At 39.1% G+C, this 21,304-nt stretch overlaps 1 protein-coding gene across 2 annotated transcripts in view; it reads left to right on the top strand.

Moving 5' to 3' along the window:
• The window catches only part of IGF2BP2 (insulin like growth factor 2 mRNA binding protein 2), a 148,630-nt gene that overhangs the window by 108,827 nt on the left and 18,499 nt on the right, over positions 1 to 21,304 (top strand). The window contains exons 3-10 of one of the 2 annotated variants that reach the window (XM_079764574.1): positions 1,584 to 1,632; positions 3,546 to 3,597; positions 5,891 to 5,954; positions 8,035 to 8,307; positions 10,183 to 10,317; positions 17,119 to 17,196; positions 19,274 to 19,396; positions 19,756 to 19,891. In XM_079764574.1, the coding sequence (XP_079620700.1) occupies positions 1,584 to 1,632; positions 3,546 to 3,597; positions 5,891 to 5,954; positions 8,035 to 8,307; positions 10,183 to 10,317; positions 17,119 to 17,196; positions 19,274 to 19,396; positions 19,756 to 19,891 (910 nt within the window). Of the gene's footprint in view, positions 1 to 1,583; positions 1,633 to 3,545; positions 3,598 to 5,890; positions 5,955 to 8,034; positions 8,308 to 10,182; positions 10,318 to 17,115; positions 17,197 to 19,273; positions 19,397 to 19,755; positions 19,892 to 21,304 lie in introns of both variants that reach the window. The other variant, XM_079764573.1, reaches the window with a different exon arrangement.

Raw genomic sequence — 21,304 nt, 5'->3', positions numbered from 1 at the left:
AGAGTGTCTAGGAAAAATTAAAGGGAAGATATCCTAAAACTTCCAGGAAATCTCCACCAATGAAACAAAGGGGGAAAAAAGCCTCTATTATTCTGTGAGCAACAAACCAAACTGGGTTGGGGTCTCAGACAATTCGCTCGTATGATTGCAAAGACAGACAGAAACTCCCAGATTGGAGAGGGCTCCCCTGAGGGCTCCCAGATTGGAGAGGGTGCAGGCCCAGCTGAGGGACCCCTCCCCTCCCCCGTGCACGAATCTTTGTGCACCAGGCCCCTAGTTTAACAATAAAGAGATAGAGAAGGGGGCAGTAACAGGGCCATGAAAGGGAATTTGGGCATGGTGACCAAGTCATGCAAAAAAGACAGGAGAGCCAAATTAGTATGGCTCAGTGGTTGAGTGTTGACCTATGAACCAGGAGGTCATGGGTTCAATTCTGTGGGCTTAATCCCCAGTAAAGTGGGGACGGGGGGGGGGGGGGGGGGCTGCCGGAGGTAGCTGATCAATGATTCTCTCCTATCATTGATGTTTCTATCTTTCTCCCTCTCTGAAATCAATAAAAACATATTTTTTAACAAGATAGAGAAATTCTTATTCTCATATTTCTATTCTTTTTTTCTATCTAATTTTAATGCTTAATAAAATCCAGAAACCATCGAAATTACTCGGTTATCAGACCAGCAGGATATCCTGGAAAAAGAAAACAATCCTCTGAATAAAAAAGCAGGAGAAGGCCCAAACATTCACCAGTAGGGTGGGTTAAATACACTTCAGTGCATTCAGGTTATACAATAGAATGAGAATGCTCTCTATCTACCAACATAGAAAAATCTCCAGTATATTACTGTTAGGTGAGAGGGTGTGTGTGTTTGGGGGGGGGGGGGTACAGCAAGTGTGTAGAACATGCAAATATTTCTGAAAGAAAAGGGAAAATACGAATTAATTTTGTATTTGCTGTTATCTGCATAAATAAACTAAAGGATACACAAGCAACAAGTAAAAATGTTTATTTCTGTAAAAGATGAGGCAGAGAGTGAGTGCGAGTTAGACTTTATTATACCTTTGTATAGTATTCTAATCCTTGAATTATGGCGGTATTATCTATATAAAAATAATTTTTTTAAAGAGAAGAGGTGCACTGTTAGGTAAGGGATAAATGAAACCTGATCTTGTTTAAGCATATTATATATGTGATTTCAACCATCAAGTTTTAGCCTGTGTACCCTTTGGGGTAGGGTCATTTGCAGGACCATATATTTTGAGGAGGAAGGTGATAATTCTATAATTAGAACCTGTATGGCAATTTCAGTTCTAACCACTTTGGTAGGAAATTGGAAAGGCAAATCTGCATTTAAACTGTTTAGCTTGTTCTGACTTCTTGGATTTTTTATTTTTTTTTAAATCCCCTCCCTCCCCCAAGTAATTGAAAACCTTAAAACACGATGGTTGTGATTCACAGTGGAAATCTCTTGCTGATGCCTCGGTGAACACAGTGGGAAAGTGAACTCAAATTATGGTCTTAGCCTGTTTTTATTTAGGTTTGCCTCTGGAGAAAGTGTTGTATAGTCTGTGCTTTTATTTTACAGGAGCAGAAAAATTCAGATTAGAAACATCCCTCCTCACCTGCAGTGGGAGGTAAGCCAGTGTCACTTCGTTTTTACTGTCCTCTCGCTTTCGTTCCTCTTTTAGTTCCCTTTCACAGTTAGGAATCGGAGTCCTCAGACTTGTCGCGCCTTCCCAGTGCCCTAATGTGCACGATCTGCCATGTGTTTGGGGTGGTGTCTGTCCCTCTCATCATGCAGAATGTGTGCTTTGATCTCTCAGGTTCTGTCTTCTCAAGCACCAACAAACTGTAAAACAAAATGTATACCTGGTTTGTGATTTTTTAAAATAAATATGTTCTTTAAAATTGATTTCAGAGAGAGGAAGGGAGAGAGATAGAGAGGGGTAGAAACATCAGTGATGAGAGAGAATCATTGATTGGCCGCCTCCTGCACATCCCTACTGGGGATTGAGCCCACAGCTTGGGCATGTGCCCGGACCGGGAATTGAACCATGACCTCCTGGTTCATGGGTGGACGCTCAACCACTGAGCCACACCAGCCAAGCATGGTTTGTGATTTTTATCTCATGATTTTGTAAAAAATTTCTACCTTTCTAAGTTATTATTTTGGCGGGGGTGGGGGGTGGGGAGGAAATCCATGGAAAACCAATAGTTTTGTTAGTTTGAGCAGGTTTTTTGTTTATTTTGAATTAACTGCTATGAATAACAGTTAAGATATATTTTCTGAATTGTAAAACTTCTTATACGATTGCTACCTTCAAATAAATGGACACATGGAACAGACTGACAGAGGTCGGAGGGGTGGGGACTGGATAAATGAAGGTGAAAAGAGTAGCCAAAGAACATACATCATAGCCCTTAGACACAGACAGCAGTGGTGAAGGCCAGAGGAGGGCTGGTGGGAACTGGATGGAGGTGGGCAAAGGGGGGCAAATGGAGGACATCTGTACAGGGTCAACAGTAAAAAAATTTAGTGCCCTGGCCTGGTTTGCTCAATGGTTAGAGTGTCGGCCCGAGGATGGAAGGGTTGCAGGTTTGATTCCTGGCCCTGGTCATGGTGCAAGTGGGAAGCAACCAATCATTGTGTCTCTCTCGCATCAATGTATCTTGCTCTCTCTCCCCGTAATGTCCCTCCCTCCCACTTTCTCTTAAAAAAATCAGTGGAAAACATATCCTCAGGTGAATATTAAAAAAATTTAATAATAAATAAATTAGATTGAATATGAGGAGTGGCATTATTGCATTACTTAAAAACAAACTGCCTGATACTTTATTCCCCAACCCAAATGAAATCAAAATAGCTATAAAGGAAAGATAATGTTCGGTCTAATATATTTATTACTTTAAAACTTTTTTTAAAAAATGTGTTTTTATTGATTATAGAGAGAAAGGGAGAGGGAGAGAGAGAAACAGCAGTTGGCTGTCTCCTGCACGCCCTCCACTGGGGGCGTGTCCTGACCGGAAATCGAACCTGTGACCTCTTGGTGCTTGGGTTGACACTCAACCACTAGACCACACCAGCGAGGCAACATATTCATTACTGTAAAAAACCTTTTTATTATGGAAAATGTCAAACATACACATCCCATTGTTCTGTAAAATAAGGAGATCCCTAGAGAAAACCAAAGGAAGAATGTTTAAAGCTTCCAAGAAAAAGTGAGCCTTGTACTTGATTCTGCTTCTCATTTCAAGAGCAGTAAATAGGTCCCAACCTTCATAACGAATGTGATTGACAGTTACTGAGACTGAAATGCTGGTGTCATGTCAGGGGACAGATTACTTGGAACCCAGTAAGCAAATGAAAGTCCCACATATTTATTCAGTTCCAACCATTTTTATGGAAGACTTGACACATCAATTTAATTGTGTTAGTCCTGTCCCTGTCCTTGTTTTGCTGTAGTTCATCTGCTTGGGGAGAGCACTGTAGCATTTTTGTGAGTACAATCTTGTTTTCCCATTCTGACATTGAAGCTCTCTCTTTCAGGTCTTGGATGGACTTTTGGCTCAGTATGGGACAGTGGAGAATGTCGAACAAGGTAATAAGTGAGGAAATTAGCCAACTGAATGTAGAGAGGAATGTTATCTCTTATTTCTTGTAGGTTGGGTCAACTCCTGGGAAAAATAATAAGTTCAAACTCCTTTGAAACAAGCTTCTTAGAGTATATGTTTGTGTATCTATGTGTGAGAGATGTCTATATATAACCTATCTTCCCATATCTATATAATTTGTTTTTTCAAGGAATATGATTTTCAGGCTATTTTTTAATATTCTGTAATGTGCTCAAGCATTGGACAAACACTGTCAGGCTGGGATAAGCGTAATTCACTTGGAAGTAGTTGGATTACACTATTATAACAACTTCCTTCCTCCTGGCTAAAAATAACAATCTCTAATGTCTTGGATCCAGTGTTTCTCAAGAAGTAGGACTCCTACGCCAGAATCCCCTAGAGTGGTCGTAAAAATGCATATTCCTAGGGCTTCCCCTAGACCTACAAACAAGACTTTCTCGGGCAAGAGTTCATGCATCTGTATTTTAAACAAGTACTTCCACGTGATTTTTGTATGTATATTCAACTTAGAGAGCCACTATCTTGGGAACAGTGTACTAGTAATAAATGCCCATGAGATATGTACTCTTCTGCCGCCCTTATTTTTATTTTTACTTTCTAAAAAATGATGTAGGTTAGAGAGCGATTGGAATACTCCCTGGGCAAAGGCCAGGGCTGGGCTCACGTTTATGATGTGTAAATCTCAGGGGCAGTTCCTCCCTAAGGCTTATACATTCCCTCCCCACAAAGGCTGTGGCTACTTTGAAGTTATGGGATAAACTATGTTTTTAACAGTGGTCTTTAACCTTTTTGAGAATCTTATGGAAATTATAAACCAGAAAATTGCATATATCCACAAATTTGAATCTTTGGGTGGGGTAGGGAGAATCAGGTTATAGAATTCCTAAAGCTCTACTATAGTTCCAAGATAAAGAATCCCCACACTACAGGGTCTTATTACTACTTTGAAAGGGAGCTTTATTGTGGTTTTCTTGAATTAGCCTTAACTTAATGTTGTTGTTAACTCCAGGTCTCCCAATAGCTTAAAACATTTGAAGGGTGGGTTTGATTTAGTCATGTCTGCTTGATCAGTATTTTTGCTTTAAGTTTACTAGCTTGAATTGAACAAATTTTATCTTGCCTTTTGAATTTATTTTCAACTTCTGACTTTGTTGAAGAAGCAAATGAAAGATAAGCCAACTCACAAAATGATTTCTTATTAGCCATTCTTAGAGTTTATGTGTTCTCTCCGTTAGCCAAGTGAGTCGGGATTGTCATTTTTCTTTAATTATTGTACACAGTTACTAGGTTTAACTCACACAGTCAAGGAGTTCAGTCAAAGGGAAACAAAAGGAGTAACTCACCCTTATCCATGAATAAAGAATTAAAATAAAAATACCTTCTTATTTTTGATATATATCCAGTTATTTAAAACTAAATGCAAATGATAACAAATAAAATTTATACCTTGATAGTGGTATAATAAACTGATACAAACTTTTAGGAAAGTAATTTGAAATTATACATTAAAAGCATTATGTTCTTTTACTCAGTTTATTTTTTCTTCTGTGATTAGCTTAAAAAAGTAATTCAAAAGACCTAAAATTAATGATGTTTGCAACAAATGTGGTTTTCAACAACACTTTTTTTAGAATAGCAAATACTGAAAACAATCCATTTGTCAACATTTGAGGGATGGTCAGGCAAAAATCATGGCAGAGCTGCCCTAGCCAGTTTGGCTCAGTGGATACAGCGTCGGCCTGCGGACCAAAGGATCCTGGATTTGATTCCGGTCAAGGGCATGTACCGCGGTTGCAGGCTCCTCCCTGGCCTGAGCCCTGATCGGGCCTCGTGCAGGAGGCAATCAGTCGATGTGTTTCTCTCACATCGATATTTCTATCTTTTCCTCTCTCTTCCACTTTCTCTAAAATCAGTGGAAAAATATCCTCAGGTGAGGATTAAAAAAAAAAAATCATGGCACAGCTATTGCAATTTTATGTAGGCATTAAAAAAATACAAGAAAATGTACATGTAACCATGCAAAAGTGTTTAAAAAATAAGTGAAAATATAGCTTTGAGTTATATATAAATTGATTACAAATATATATATACAATTGGTTACAAATCATTATGAATGTAAATGAATAGAGATTCAAGTAACTCTAGAGTTAGGGCAGTGAATTATTTTGTGCATTTTTCTCTCACATAAGCCTGTTTACATTGAGCCAGAGGGCGACAGCTTTTTTCTCTATGATAATGTAGTTTTTGTTTCTTCCCCAGTCAACACAGACACAGAAACTGCCGTTGTTAACGTCACATATTCAACAAGAGAAGAAGCAAAAACGTAAGTGCATTTAGGCTTCCTTAAATTTTTTGAATGGTTATCTTAGAATTCCATTGAGTCCTCTGTTTATAAACCTTTTTGAAAAGATGCAGACCTTTGACGTGTCACTGCAATTCCAGAGCATTTATACCAGGATGTCTCTTTGTTGATTGCACAGAGACTTTATCTTGAAAAATATTGAGCTGTGGCATCAAAACCGAGGTGGGAATTTTCTTGGCCTGGTCAGGAATAGAGCACCGGCTTGGGCCTAGACTCTGCTTCGCCACGGGGAGCCACTTTTACCTGGCGTTTCCTCCAGGCACCGGGATAAAGCAGCACAAACCTTATTTTTTACCCACACTAATTGAATGGACACTAAAACATCCATTTTTCCTCTATTAAAAGGGGGATCCACCTCAGTGACATCAGCAGCAAAGAGAGGTGTCTGGACGATATTAATCAAGGAGCACCTGGCTTAGGTTCTTTTTCCTACCCCCATTCACTCCCTAGTCCCCATTCATGACTAAACTGCTTCAGTGGTGTTTACTTTTGAGCTTGACTATTAACGGACGTGGGATTGAGGTTTTCAGAAAAACAACAAAAATAAGTTCCTTTTTATAGCAAGTTCTTGAAGTGCCTGTCAGGTCACTGTAACTAGAATAGGGTCATGCTTGGTTATACATCCCAGGATTACAGATTTATTTTTCAAGGTTCAACACACATGAAGACTGTATATAATAGTAAAAGATTGGACATTATATATATGTATATGTATGTGTATGTATATATACATATATATATGTATATGTATGTGTATATATATATACATATATATGTATATATATACACACATACACACAAACACACACACACACACACACACATATATATATATATATATATATATATATATATATATATATATATATATATATATATGATGTCCAGTCTTTTACTATAAAACTCATTTTCATACCGGTAGTTTTTAAAAAGTTAACTTTGTATTGAAAAAGGCAATAATTCATTTGCTACTGACTTTTGCACACATCTCTACCAATAACTCACCTTGGCAGTTCTTGTTCAGCTGGCACTTTGGTAGGACCTTTCTACACATTACTTTGCTGCTTTTATTGAATTCAAAAGGTGCTACTTTGTAATAAATTCACAAACCCTACACATTAAGCTAGTTCAATAGGGTTATTATTTTCACAGGCTGCCAAAAACATGTAAAAAAAATATGTTCCACATCATGTATAATTTTTAGAATGCAATAGTGGGATATTGTTTATTCCCTCTCAAATTAATAAATATTTTTAGATAATAATATTTTGTGCTTTTGAGGACTCAAGGAAACAAATGCTTTCTTAACTGTTATAGGATAGTAAATGTTGACACCTATCCAGATGGGCACGGGGTCATGCTAATGTTAGAATTCTGCAACTCCACTAGGAATTTATCCTGTGTGCACAGTTGTAGTTGCAAAGATGTCCATGGCAACATCGTATATACTAGTAAAAGACTGGACTTCATATATATAAAACAATGGAGGATCGTTTGCAAAAACTGGTAAATCAATAGAATGTTAAATAGCCAGTAAAAATTAAATTGGAGAATATTTAATGACTTGGAGAATGTGTAGAATATTAACGTTTTTATAAAGGTTAGAGAAAAGTATGTATGATATTAATTTATTTTTGTAAATACTATATTTCTGTTCAAGAAAAGTAAGATAGATAGCGCTGTTAGGACTTTTTCTTATTTGTGGTTATCTATCTCTGAATTTTCAATAATACATACATACTATGATAAAGAGTCATAATTTTATACTGATATTAACAAAGAGCCTTTGATAAGGGGGGAGACAGTCTTGGTTGGTGATAAAAAGTGGAATGTGTGATTGTATAGCAAGTGCGACCAGGCCTGTGGACTGTGATGAGTGTTAATTGTCAGCCATGAGCTCCAAGGGGGCAGGCGGGGGTCTGTGGGGCTCACGCTGGTCCTCAGTGAGGATGAAGGGCAGAGTGAGGACCCGTCCGCTGGCCTGGAGGGTCTTCTGGCCGCTGCTCTCTAACGGAGCTCGCCTGCTTCTGCTGCGTTTCAGAGCCATCGAGAAGCTGAGCGGGCATCAGTTTGAGAACTATTCCTTCAAGATTTCCTACATCCCGGATGAAGAGGTGAGCTCCCCTTCGCCCCCTCAGCGAGCCCACCGTGGGGACCACTCTTCCAGGGAGCAAGGCCACGCCCCTGGGGGCTCTTCTCAGGCCAGACAGATTGATTTCCCGCTTCGGATCCTGGTCCCCACCCAGTTTGTTGGTGCCATCATCGGAAAGGAGGGCTTGACCATAAAGAACATCACTAAGCAGACCCAGTCCCGGTACGTGCCTCCGGGGCTTCCTTCGCTTCCTTCTGAGGGGTTCCCTGAGTGCTGGGGGGCCCAGCCATCCTCCAGTGCCTATTGCTTGCGTCAGTGGGGGGCTGTGCTGTATGGGACGGTGGCTTCTTTAAACAGAACTGTTAACAGACTAACAGAAAAGCCGGGGCTTTAATGAGCTTTCATGCCAGTTGCCGGAAGGTTAAGCCCTGAAACAGCAAAGGTTCATAAAGAAGGCACTAATGACCTCACAGACCAGGATTGTTCTTAACAAGCTAACTAATGCCTGTGAATGCATCTGTTTCTAAAACAGCAGAGGTATAGACCAGAACTTTGTGGGATCCTTGAACCCACTTATCTGAGCCCTGACCTCCTCTCCTGAGTCAGAGCACTGGGTCGTAGTCATTCCCTGAGATCCACCTAGACAGGTTCAGAAAAGCCACATCAAGGAAGTGGATGGGTCTCTGCTATATTGAGCAAGGAATAAAGTATACTAGCCTTATATTTAGTTTTCTGTCTAAGAAGACTGGACTGGTAGTAGGAATTGTAGTGAGTAAAAAGACTTGTGGGTTGTTGGTTTTTCTATGTTCATATGACCACAGCAAGAGGTAACCAAGAAAGCACAGGACTTCAAAGACCCTTGTTCAAGTTTTACCACATAATGGCTTTATGATCTGGAAAAAATTTCTACCTCTCTGAGCATCTGTTGCTTCTTCTGTAAGCAAAGATTATTGTGAAAATTAGGCAGATTGAATGTAGTAATTATTATGAAAGCACTTAAGTTGCAAAGCAGCAAATTACTGACAGTTAGTTACTTACATGCTTCGTGCATATTATTCAGGCCATGGATTGTGAGTGTCTTGTAACGTGAAAGAGAAAACACGGTTTTTCTTAAAGTATCTGAGTTACTCCCAAATAATGGCAATTTATTTTGTGTCCCAGAGTTCATTATCATAGGAGTGAAATAAAGGGATAGTAGAGAGGGGAAATACTCACTGCTGATCCTTTTATTTTAAAATCAGCCCTTTTTGTCCCCTCTTAAGTTTTCTTCACTGTAAAGTGATTTTTATTTATGTCTTTTTTTGTTCAAAAAAATTGTTTAAAGTGGCTTTAAAAGTGCCACGCGTTTAAATAGAAGCAAGGTTAGTGCTCAGCGTGTGTGCCCGTTTTTTAGAAGTAGGCTGAAGACTTGGATCTGGGCTTTCTAACATCAGAGTAAAAAGGGGATGCAATCAATTAGGTGATTTTGAAAAATTAACAAAAACAAGTCCGGCCACGACTACCCCGAGAAGCCTGATCCAGTCATCAGGCTGCTGAGCCATGAGCTCCCTGAATACCATCTCTGCTCCCTCGGAAGGCAGGCTGCCAGTGGCAAGGAAACCAAAACGTAGGCAGAGCGAGGGCATGCCTCTGCTTTCTCTCCACACTCAGATATCTAGTTTGCTTGGATTTGGTGTTTGGATTTGGATTAACACATGGCTTTTAAAAAGCTGCCATCAGTTCAGAGAGTGGCTCTGTGCTAACATGCAGTATTAACCCTGCTCACTTTACTCCTCACGTCTACGGTCATCTGAAAGACGGCGCAAAATACTTCCTTTTCCCAGCTGGCTTCATGACCACGTTGGCCGGGGGCCCTTGTCCCATAGCACGCCTGTCAGGAATACTCCCTTCTAAATGGAGCTGCAAAGAATTCGAGTTTGGCACAAGACCCCCAGCACTGCTTGCCGCCTTGGGGAATGGCACTGGTTGCAAACGTGCTGATGACCACGCCTTGTCTGTCTGTGCCCTTGCTGTACGTTGGCTGGTGCGGCCCTTGGGACGAACTAGGATCCTGTCCCCGATGACGATGTGCTATGGCTCCTGGTTCTTTTCCCACAGGGTAGACATCCACAGGAAGGAAAACTCTGGGGCCGCGGAGAAACCTGTCACCATCCATGCCACCCCAGAGGGGACCTCGGAAGCATGCCGCATGATTCTTGAAATCATGCACAAGGAGGCTGATGAGACCAAAATGTAAGTTTGCGTGCCATGTCCACATCACTCAGCGGAGATTAAAGAGTGGGTTCTCATTCATGGAACCCAGTACATTTTTTAAAAGCTGTAACTTTTACTACCTAAAGGGAGCAGGGAAGGATTAATTTTAAGAAGTTTGTTTCCAAAGAGAATACGGTGGAAAACAGATCTTGTGCATTTTTATAATATGACCGTTTCTCCTTGGTATGTTTTCCCTGATGATCCTAATGCTTTCATCACTCACTGGTAATAATTATCGGTAGGAATACATAGACCGGTGCTGTCCAGTGTCATGCAATGATGGGAATGTTCTCTATCTGCCCTGCTCAATAAGATAGCAATTCGCTACATGTTGTGGTTGAGTGCTGGAAATGTGACTATTGCAGTGGGGAAACTGAATCTTTTAATTTATTCAGATTTGAATCGTTACATGTATGGCTAACGACTGTCACGTTTGGACAGTGCAGGTATAGAATGTGCACTGTCATCAAAACCATCACTTACTGTTCTGGGAAAGGTTTTTGTCATCTGCCCCTAAACCACTTGCACGCTTTTAAAATTGAATTACATTTCCTTTAGTAGTAGAAACTGGTAGTGTGAGTAGCTACTTTATTCTTCTTCCTCTCTGTTTTCTTCTGTCTCCTCCTTTTCTTTTACAAAATACTTCTTAGGATTCCTGAGTGTTGTATCCATTTGAAGGGCAAATACAGTTCTTCCTAAAGCAATTGCAATTGTATTACAAACAAATTAGTGGTAATGGAGTAGATAATATAATAAAAAGGGTTCTATGCAGTTTGGCAAAGTCCACTTATGGGCATTGGTGGCACATTAGTACTGAGGGATGAATTGAATGTAAAATTAATTTAGCAAATAATGTCACATAAGAGTGTTCCAAAGCCAAAAAGGGGAAAGTAGTCCTAAAAATAAACAAACAAACAAACGAACAAAAACACAGCTCTGTTCTCAGATTTCATTAGAGACTCTAACCTTTCACTAATGAATTATTGACTGTATTGCAGGCTTTTGAACGTCCCCCCCAAATGCCATGGCTTAATTTTTTTTTTTAATATATTTTATTGATTTTTTACAGAGAGGAAGGGGGAGGGATAGAGAGTTAGAAACATCGATAAGAGAGAATCATCGATCAGTTGCCTCTTGCACACCCCCTACTGGGGATGTGCCCGCAACCAAAGTACATGCCCTTGACTGGAATCAAACCCGGGACCCTTCAGTCCGCAGACCGACGCTCCATCCACTTAGCCAAACCGGCTAGGGCAACCATGGCTTAATTTGAAGACGCTCCTCCCTCATCCAAGTTATTGAAAACTTTTAAAATAACACACTTTTTGGTCCTTCAACCTAGCTACAAAGCAACTTTCAATATTCTAATTGATCAACAAGACTGATTTATAAATTGGATATTTAAGTTTTTGAGTAGAGCCAAGATAGCGTTTGAATATCTTTGGAATAAATGTTTGGGTGCCCCACTGTGTTAAGCACTGTGTGGGGGTTGAGGCTACAGTCATGAACAAGGCCCAGGCCTGCTTTCGAGGAGCCTTCAATCCAATGGGAGAGACGCTCACTAAACACATAATTACACCAGCATGCACTTAAGCACAGCTATGAAAAGGGGTGACGGTGGAAAATGACTTTATTACTGGAAGCCCTAACCAAGGCTTTAGGGGAGATGGGAGGAGATTGGGGATTTCAGAGACAGCCTCTCTGTGGCATTTAAACTGAGCCCTGAGGGGGATGAGTAGGAGGTAGAGGTTGTAGGGGAAGAGGGATCCTAAACTTTCTGTTCATTTACCAAATATTTATTGAGTGCCTACTATGTGCCAGGCATTGCTCTATATGCCAGGGAACGCAACTAACATAAATAAATAAATAAATAAATAAATAAATAAATAAATAAATAAGCAAATAAATAAATAAATAAGCAAATAAATAAATAAATAAATAAATAAGCCCTGCCCTCCCAAAGTTACATTCTAGTGGAGCTTCTTCAAGCATCCATTTATTGATGCCACATAGCAGGAAGCCCTAAGGTAGGGAAACTCCAAGGTCAGTTGGATCATAGACTCAAAGACCCATGACTTTTCTTTCCGCTTCACCTTCTTCAAGGTGTCTGATCGCTTCCTGGTGATGACAAGATGGCTGTCGTGATTTCAGACCTTGTGTCCCCACAGAATAATATTCAGAAGCTGAAAGAGAAGGCATCTTTGCCTTGCCCTTTTCTTTTTTTTATTGTGGTTAAAAAAAAACACATAACATAAAAGTTACCATCTTAACCATTTTTCAGTATACTGTTCAGCAGTGTTCAGTGTATTCACATTGTTGTGAAACGGGCCTCTAGCACTTTCTCATTTTGCAAAACCGAAATTCTGTACCCATTAAACAACAACTCCCCTTTTCCCTCTCCCTCCACCATCTGGTAACTATCATTCTACTTTTCTTTCCATGAATTGGGCTACTTTAGAGAATTCTCGTAAGTGAAATCATGCAGTACTTGTCTTTTTGTGACTTGCTTATTTCACTTAACGTAATATCCTCAAGATTCCTCTGTGTTGCAGCATGTGACAGGATTTCGCGTTTTGGCTATTGTAAATAGTGCTGTTATTAACACAGGTGTGCAGATATCTCTCTGAGGCCCTGCTTCTAATCCTTCTGGATATATACCCAGAAGTGAGGTTGCTGGATGATATGGCAGTTCTATTTGAATTGTTTGGTGAAGCCTCCGCACTGTTCTCCATGGCAGTTGCATCACCAGTGCACAAGGGTTCCAGTTTCTCCAGATTCTCACCAGCACTTGTTATTTGATAGTAGATATATTAATTGGGTGTGCAGTAGTATTTTGTATTCACAATACCTCATTGTCATTTTTATTTGCATGTCTGTAGTGATTAGTGATGCCAAGAGTCTTTTTTATGCTTGTTGGCAATTGTATATCATTTTTAGAGAAATGTCTGTCAAGTTCTTTGCACATTTTTAAAAAAGGTTATTTGATTTTTTTATTTTTATTGTTGGGGGTTGTAGTTCTTTATATGTTCTGGATATCAATCCCTTATCAGATATATAATTTGCAAATATTTTCTTCCACTCCATAGACTGTCTTTTCACTTTTGCTTGTGTTCTTTGATACAGGAAAAATTTTAAGCTTGATGTAGTTCTATTTGTTTGTTTCTTTTCTTTCTTTCTTTCTTTCTTTTTTTGCCTGTGCTTTGGTGTCATAGCCAAGAAACCATTGCAAAAGTCCAATATCATGAAACTTTTACCCTGTGTTTTTTCTAGGAATATTACAGTTTTACGTTTAGGTCTTCAGTACATTTTGAGTTAATTTTTGTATATGGAGTAACATAAGGGTCCAGCCTCATTCTCTTGCTTATGCATATCTAGTTTTCCCAGCACTGTTTGTTGAAGAGACTATCTTTTCCCCATTGTGTAGCCTTGACACCCTTGTCAAAGATCATATGACCATATACTTGAGGGTTTGTTTCTAGGATCTCTATTCTATTCCATTGGTTTATTTGTCTCTTGATACCAGTGCCACACTGTTTTGATTACTATAGCTTCGTAATAAGTTTTGAAATGAGGAAATGCGAGTCCTCCAACTTTGTTCTTTTTCAAAATTGTTTTGATTATTCAAGGTCCCTTGATATTCCACACAAATTTTAGAATGATTTTTTTTTTTATTTCTGCAAAAATTGTCATTGGGGATTTGATAGGGGTTGCATTGCATCTGCAGATTACTTAGGTAGTATGAACATTGGAACAATATTAAGTCTTCCAGTCCATGAATGTAGGATATCCTTCCATTGATTTCTGTTGTCTTTTATAGTTTCATTGTATAAGTCTTTTACTGCCTTGGTTATGTTTATTCCTGAATACTTTATTCTACGATGCTATTGTAAATGGGATTATTTGTTTAATTTCATTTTTAGATTGTTTATTTTTAGTAGATAGGAACACAACTGATTTGTGTGTGTTAATTGTGTATCCCATGATGTTGCTGTATTAGTTTATTATAACAGTTTTTGTGGAATCTTTAGGGTTTTTAACATATAAAATAATGTCATTAGCAAATGGAGATAATTTTATTTCTTCCTTTCCAATTTAGACACATTTTATTTCTTTTCCTTAACTAATTGCTGTGGCTAGCACTTCCACTACTATGTTGAATGGAAGTGGTGAGAGCAAGCTTCCTTGTCTTGTTCCTGATCTTAGAGTAAAAGATGTCAGTCTTTCACTATTGAATACTAGAGGCCTGGTGCATGAAATTCATGCATGGGGGTGGGGGTGGGGTCCCTCAGCTTGGCCTGCACCTTCTCCAATCTGGGACATCCCTCTCACAATCCGGGACCGCTGGCTCCTAACCGCTTGCCTGCCTGCCTGTCCGATCACCCCTAACCGCCTCTGTCTGCCAGCCTGATCGCCCCCTAACTGTCCTCCCCTGCCGGCCTGATCGCCCCTAACTGCCCTCCCCTGCCAGCATGATTGTCCCTAACTGCCCTCCCCTGCCGGCCTGATTGCTCCTAACCGTCTCTGCCTCGGCCCCTGCCACCATGGCTTTGTCCAGTGGCTTTGTCCAGAAGGATGTCCGGAAGACATCTGGTCTAATTAGCATATTACCCTTTTATTAGTATAGATGATGTTCACTGTGGACTTTTCACCAATGGAATGTATTATGTTGAGGTAGTTTTCTTCTATTCCTAGATTGTTGTGTGTTTTTATCATGAAAATATATTAAATTTTGTCAAATGCTTTTATAATATCAAGGTGATCCTATGGGTTTTGTTTCCCATTTTGTTAATGTGGTATATTACATTAATTGATTTTTATACGTTGAACTATCCTTGCATTCCAGGAATACATCCCACTTGGTCATAGTATATAATCCTTCTTATGTGCTTTCAAATTCAATTTTCTGGTAATTTTTAAAAGGATTTTTGCATCAACATTCAAAATCAGGGATACTGGTCAATAGTTTTTGTTTGGTTGGTTGGTTGGTTTTGGGTTTTCTTAGGTGTCTTGTTTGGCTTTAGTATTAGAGTAAAGCTGACCTAATAGAATGAGCTTGGAAGTGTTCACTCCTCTTCAGTCTTTTGGAAGAGATGGAGAAGGATTGCTATTAAGTCTTCTTTAAATGTTTGATAGACTTCTTCAGGGAAGCTGTTGGGTCCTGGGGCATTTCTGTGTTGGAAGGTTTTTGATTATTCATTCAATTTCCTTATTATTGGTCTGTTCAGATTTCCCTTATCCTTTTTTTAATCCTTACATGAGGATATGTTTTATTATTATTACTATTGACTTTTAGAGAGAAAGGAAAGGAGAGAGAGAGAAACATTAATATAAGAGAAACGTCCATCAGTTGCCTCCCATATGAGCCTTGGCCAGGGGTTGAACCCACAACCTAAGTATGTACCTGGAATGGAACCTGCAGCCTTTTGGTGTATGGGACGACCTCCAACCAACTGAGCCACCTGACCAGGGCTATTCAGATTTTGTGTTCATGTTTTGATATTGGTAGTTCCTATGTTTCTCGGAATTTATTCATTTCCTCTACCTTATCTAGTTTGTTGGTGTATAACTGTTCATTGTATTCTCTTATAATCATTTTTATTTCTGTGGCATCAGTTGTAATGTCCTGTCTTTCATTTCTGATTTTATATGAGTGTTTGCTCTCTTTTTTCTTAATTCATCTAGCTAAGAGTTGTCAATTTTATTGATCTTTTCAGAAAAACCTACTCAAGTTTTATTTATTTTTTCTTTTGTTTTTTTAGTCTCTATTTCGCTCATTTCTCCTCTAATCTTTATTATTTCTTTCCTTTTGCTAGTTTGGGTTTGGTTTATTTCTTTTCTAATTTCTTGAGTTATAAAGTTGTTGATTTGAGATTTTTTATTTTGTTTTTAATCTATTCAGCCAATCTATGTCTAGATTGGGGAGTTTCATTCCTTAGTATTTAAAGTAAACATTAATAGGGAAGGACTGAAAATTGCCATTTTGATTTTCTATGTCTTGTAGCTTTATTGGCTGTCATTTCCTTTCTTACTGCCTTCCTTTGTGTCTTTGTTTTGGGTTTGTTTGTGCTTTTTAGTGATGTGCTTTGATTCCCTATCATTTCCTTTTGTGTATATTCTGTAGGGGTGTGAGAGTGTGTGTGTGTGTGTGTGTGTGTGTGTGTATTATTGCAGTTATATAAGACATCTTAAAATTATAGCATTCTATTTTAAACTGATAATAACTTAACTTCAGTTACATTCAGAACTCTACTCCTTTATAACTCCACCATCTACAATTTTTTATTGAATATATTGGGGTGACATTGGTTAATAAAATTATATCGTTTTCAGGTGTATAATTCTATAATACATAATGGATATATTATATTGTGTGTTCACCACCCGATTTCAAGTCTCCTTCCATCACCATTTATCCCAACCATACCTTCTTGTACCTCTACTTTGTTATTGATGTCACAAATTATTATTTATGTGTTATATACCCATTAACATAGATTTTCCATTTTTGTTTTTGTCATTTAAATTTTATGCATCAAAGTTACTATAGTATACGCTATTGTATTTGTGTATTTTTATTAGAGAATCTTATATTTTTATATGACTTTGTGTTGCTATCTACTGTGCTTTCATTTCAACTTAAAGTTTCTTGTAGAGCAGTTCTAACAGGAATGAACTCCCTAAGCTTTTGTTTTCCTGGAAAAGTCTTATTTCTCCTTCATTTTCAAAGGACAATTTGCCAGATACAGTATTCCTGGTTGACAGTTTTTTCTCTTTCAGCAGTTTGAATATATCATCCCACTCCCTTCTGGCCTGCAAAATTTCTGCCGAGAAATCCACCGATAATATGGAAACTCCTAGGTATGTGACTAATACTTCTATCTTGCTATCAAAATTGTCCTTTGTCGCCCTAGCCAGTTTCGCTCAGTAGTTAGAGCATTGGCCCACAGACTGAAAGATCACAGGTTCAATTCCAGTCAAGGGCATGCACTTTCAGTTGCAGGCTCAATCCCCAGCCCCAGTAGGGTGCATGTAGGAAACAACCAATCAATGTGTCTCTCTCATGTGGATGTTTCTCTCTCTCTCTCTCTCTTTCCCCCTCCCTTCTACTCTCTCCAAAAATCAATGGGGGGAAAATGTCCTTGAATGAGGATTAAAAAAAAAAAAAAGATTGTGCTTTGTCTTTTGTCTTTGACTTTAGACACATGGGTTACAATATGTCTCAGCGTGGTTCTCTTTGGGTTTATCCTAGTTGAAAGAACATTTTGAATCTATATGTCCATTTCTTTCCTCAGATTTGGACAGTTTTTCATCATTTTTTTTAATAAGCTCTTTGCCCCTTCTCTCTCTTCTCCTTATGGATTCCCATGATGTGTATATTGATCCATTTTATAGTGTCCCTTAGCCTCTCTTTGCCTTCCTGTATTCTTTTTTCTCCTCTTGATTTCAAATGATCAGTCTTCAAGTTTGCTGATATTTTTCTTTTGCCTGTTTATGTCTGCTGTTGAACCTTTTAAATAAAATTTTTAGTTTAGTTTTGTAATCTTTAGCTTTATTATTTGTTAGCTTGTTGTTTTTTTTCTAGTTTCTGTCTCTTTATTGATTCTTATTTTGTACACACATCATTTTTCTGATTTCATTTAGTCGTCTGTGTTCTTTTTTAGGTCATTGAGTATCTTTATGACAGTTTTTTTACATTCTTTATCAGGTAGTTCATTGACCTGCATTTCTTTAGGATCAGTTTCTGGAGTTTTATTTTAATCCTTTGATTAGTCATTGTTTCCCTGTTTCTTTGCATGTCTTGTAGTGTTTTTGCTGGAATTTACAACCACCTCTCAGTCTTTGCCTACTGGCTTCATTCAGGGGAAGAACTTCACTAATGAGCCTGGCTGCAGGTTCTAGATCTTTCAAACCTTTTTGATCTCTTTCTTCCCCTGGCTTCTGACTGTAACTGCAGCTCTAACATACTGTTTAGCTCTGTTTTCACCACCTTCCAAACTCTGGTGCCAGTCTCGTCAGCCCTCCAAGTCAGGAGAGACAGAAACCAATCTCTTGGGTAGGCCCCAGACAATCCAGAATGTTGGACTCATACTCCAGTCTTTTGTTTCTGTTTTAAAGGGAGGAGTCCTGGTATGAAGGATTGCTTCTTAGTTGCTCCTTGCTATGCTGTGTTGGGGAAGGAACATCAACAGCCATGCCAGATACCACAATTTTCCTGCCCCTTTTGATGGAATCCCTTCTTGGTTTTATAATAGCCTGGGTGCTATAGCTTCTCAGTTGATCTTTAGGGTTCTCACAGAGGTATTTGTCTATATTTTAAAATATATATATTTTATTGATTTTTTACAGAGAGGAAGGGAGAGGGATAGAGAGTTAGAAACATCGATGAGAGAGTAACATCCATCAGCTGCCTCCTGCACACCTCCTACTGGGGATGTGCCCGCAACCAAGGTACATGCCCTTGACCAAAATCGAACCTGGGACCTTTCAGTCCACAGGCTGATGCTCTGTCCACTGAGCCAAACGGTTAGGGCTATTTGTCTGTTATTAACTCGGTATCTCTGTGGGGGTAGGAGGACCTGAAGCTTTCTAGTCTGTCATCTGACTAATGTCATTAACCCTTGCACCTTTTTAAGAGCAAGGAAAACCTTACTAAAATCACCCAACAGATTTCTTCTTACATCTCATTGGCCATATCTACCTCTTGGACTTACTCCCAACCAGGCACAAGAGGGGAGTATCATCATCATGGCTTGACTTATGTTAGTGAGAATTCATGCACTGGGATTGGTAAGGGACTCCTCTCCTAAAGCTCATTACCACTTGGTACCTGAACAGAACAGCTTCTATTTGTAAGAAAAACAAAACAAGGTAATAGCCTTTGGGAAGCAATCGCTGTTTCCACCTTAACTGTTAAATTGTTGGTTGTCTTTTTTAGAACTGAAGAGATTCCTCTGAAAATCTTGGCCCACAATGGCTTGGTTGGAAGACTTATTGGAAAAGAAGGCAGAAATTTGAAGAAAATTGAACATGAAACTGGGACCAAGATAACAATTTCATCGTAAGCCACCCTTTCAGATTCATTGTGCCCGGTGATGGAGAATTTGATCATCTTGATAGGCCCAGTTCATTCATCTGCTTTTCTATAAAATGGGAATGTAATCATAAGGCACATAGTTATCTCCAAAACCATAAAGACAAATACATAAATAGTTACCAATCAAACATTTGACTATAGATGTGATCTGTCACTAGAAAGATTTGCGATAAGGCGGTAAGTGTTCTGTACTTCAGTGTGTGGTGAGGAAATTCGGTCTTCTCCCCACCGTCTCCACCAAGACTTCTTTGTTATCCTCTGGGATTTATTTATCTTTATGATAAAAGATAAAAGCAAATTTCTCTTTTTTTCCTGGTGGCCAGCTTGCAGGATTTGAGCATATACAACCCTGAAAGAACCATCACTGTGAAGGGCACAGTCGAGGCCTGTGCCAGTGCCGAGATGGAGATTATGAAGAAGCTACGTGAGGCCTTTGAAAATGACATGCTGGCTGTAAATGTAAGTGCCTAATGCTTCCTTGTCCTCGTTTTCACATGTTTTCGGTAGAACCCAAGCCTCTCTAAGAATAATTGTCCTTCAGATAGAGAAGAAACATCTTCTAATAGGTATGCAGTGTTATTACTGCCTTCTTGGGACAAGGGCATTAAAACAGTCAGGAGAATGAATCGTCTATAACAGTGGTCGGCAAACCGCGGCTTGTGAGCCACATGCGGCTCTTTGGCCCCTTGAGTGTGTGACTCTTCCACAAAATACCACTGCCTGGGCGAGTATTTTGAAGAAGTGGCGTTAGAAGAAGTTTAAGTTTAAAAAATTTGGCTCTCAAAAGAAATTTCAATTGTTGTACTGTTGATATTTGGCTCTGTTGACTGAGTTTGCCGACCACTGGTCTATGATATAATGTTAGTAAAGAAAAGAATATATAAAAGTATATAAAATTGGAGTTAGAATTATGTAAAATAATATGTATCAAAATGACTGGAAGGCTACATATAAAAATAAAAATAGCTTTTATATTAGGAAAGTGGGATTTTTTTCCAATTATGAAAGTAAATACTTTAAAATGAACTTCTGATTTTCATCTCTTGCTTAATGATCTGCTCTTTTAGATTACCTAATAAATATTGTCAACCACCTCAGCTCTAATATTCCTCACATACTGATTTGGGTTTATCTTTCCTCTTATTGCTATGTAATTCCCACTTTATAATAGGAAGACACCAGTCTGGCATAAGAAATTTTAAAAATATCTGTCCATTGGCAAAACTCAACTCAGTAAGTGTTTTTATTTTCTATAATAATGATTTGCTAACATATACTGAAGAGGAAAGGATGCTGTGATGCGTCCTCCTAATCCCATAATCCAGCTTCCACGGTTCTCAACTCATGGCCTGTTTTGTTTCATCTGAACCATCATCATCCACTGCACCCCTCCCCCCTTTGGATGTCTGTCCTTGCGGCAAAGCCCAGGCCTGGTAACATTTCAGAGGAGTAAATGCCGACAGAGAGCTGTGTAGGTTAAACGCAGTTCCCTCCCTGCAGCACATCCCACAGCACCTGCCCTCTTCCTCAGGTCAGTGCTCTCTCTTCCACCTGAGCAGCCACATCACGTGACCTCCTCTCCCCATTTGTGTGTATTTGTCTGTAGAAGTATCATTAGCACCCAGTGATCTCATTATCTTCTTCTGGGATCCTGACATCTTACAAGAAACATCTCTTACTGTGAACACCCAGAAAAGCTACAAAAGGGCCTGGGTGCTCCAATCGTCCTCACCTGAGCCTACCACTTAGATTCATTCATGTCTGTACCAAAGTCACACACTGGTCAATGGATAACAAAACTACTAGGTCTTATATATCCAGTTGGGTAAAGGTTAAGGACCCCAGCCCTACTGTTCCAAACATTCTAAAAGA

This window comes from Cnephaeus nilssonii (assembly GCF_951640355.1).
Source record: "Cnephaeus nilssonii genome assembly, chromosome: 3".
Classification (NCBI taxonomy): Eukaryota; Metazoa; Chordata; class Mammalia; order Chiroptera; family Vespertilionidae; genus Cnephaeus; species Cnephaeus nilssonii.
The sequence above is the reverse complement of the archived record's forward strand: the minus strand, read 5'-3'. Positions and strand labels throughout refer to the sequence as shown.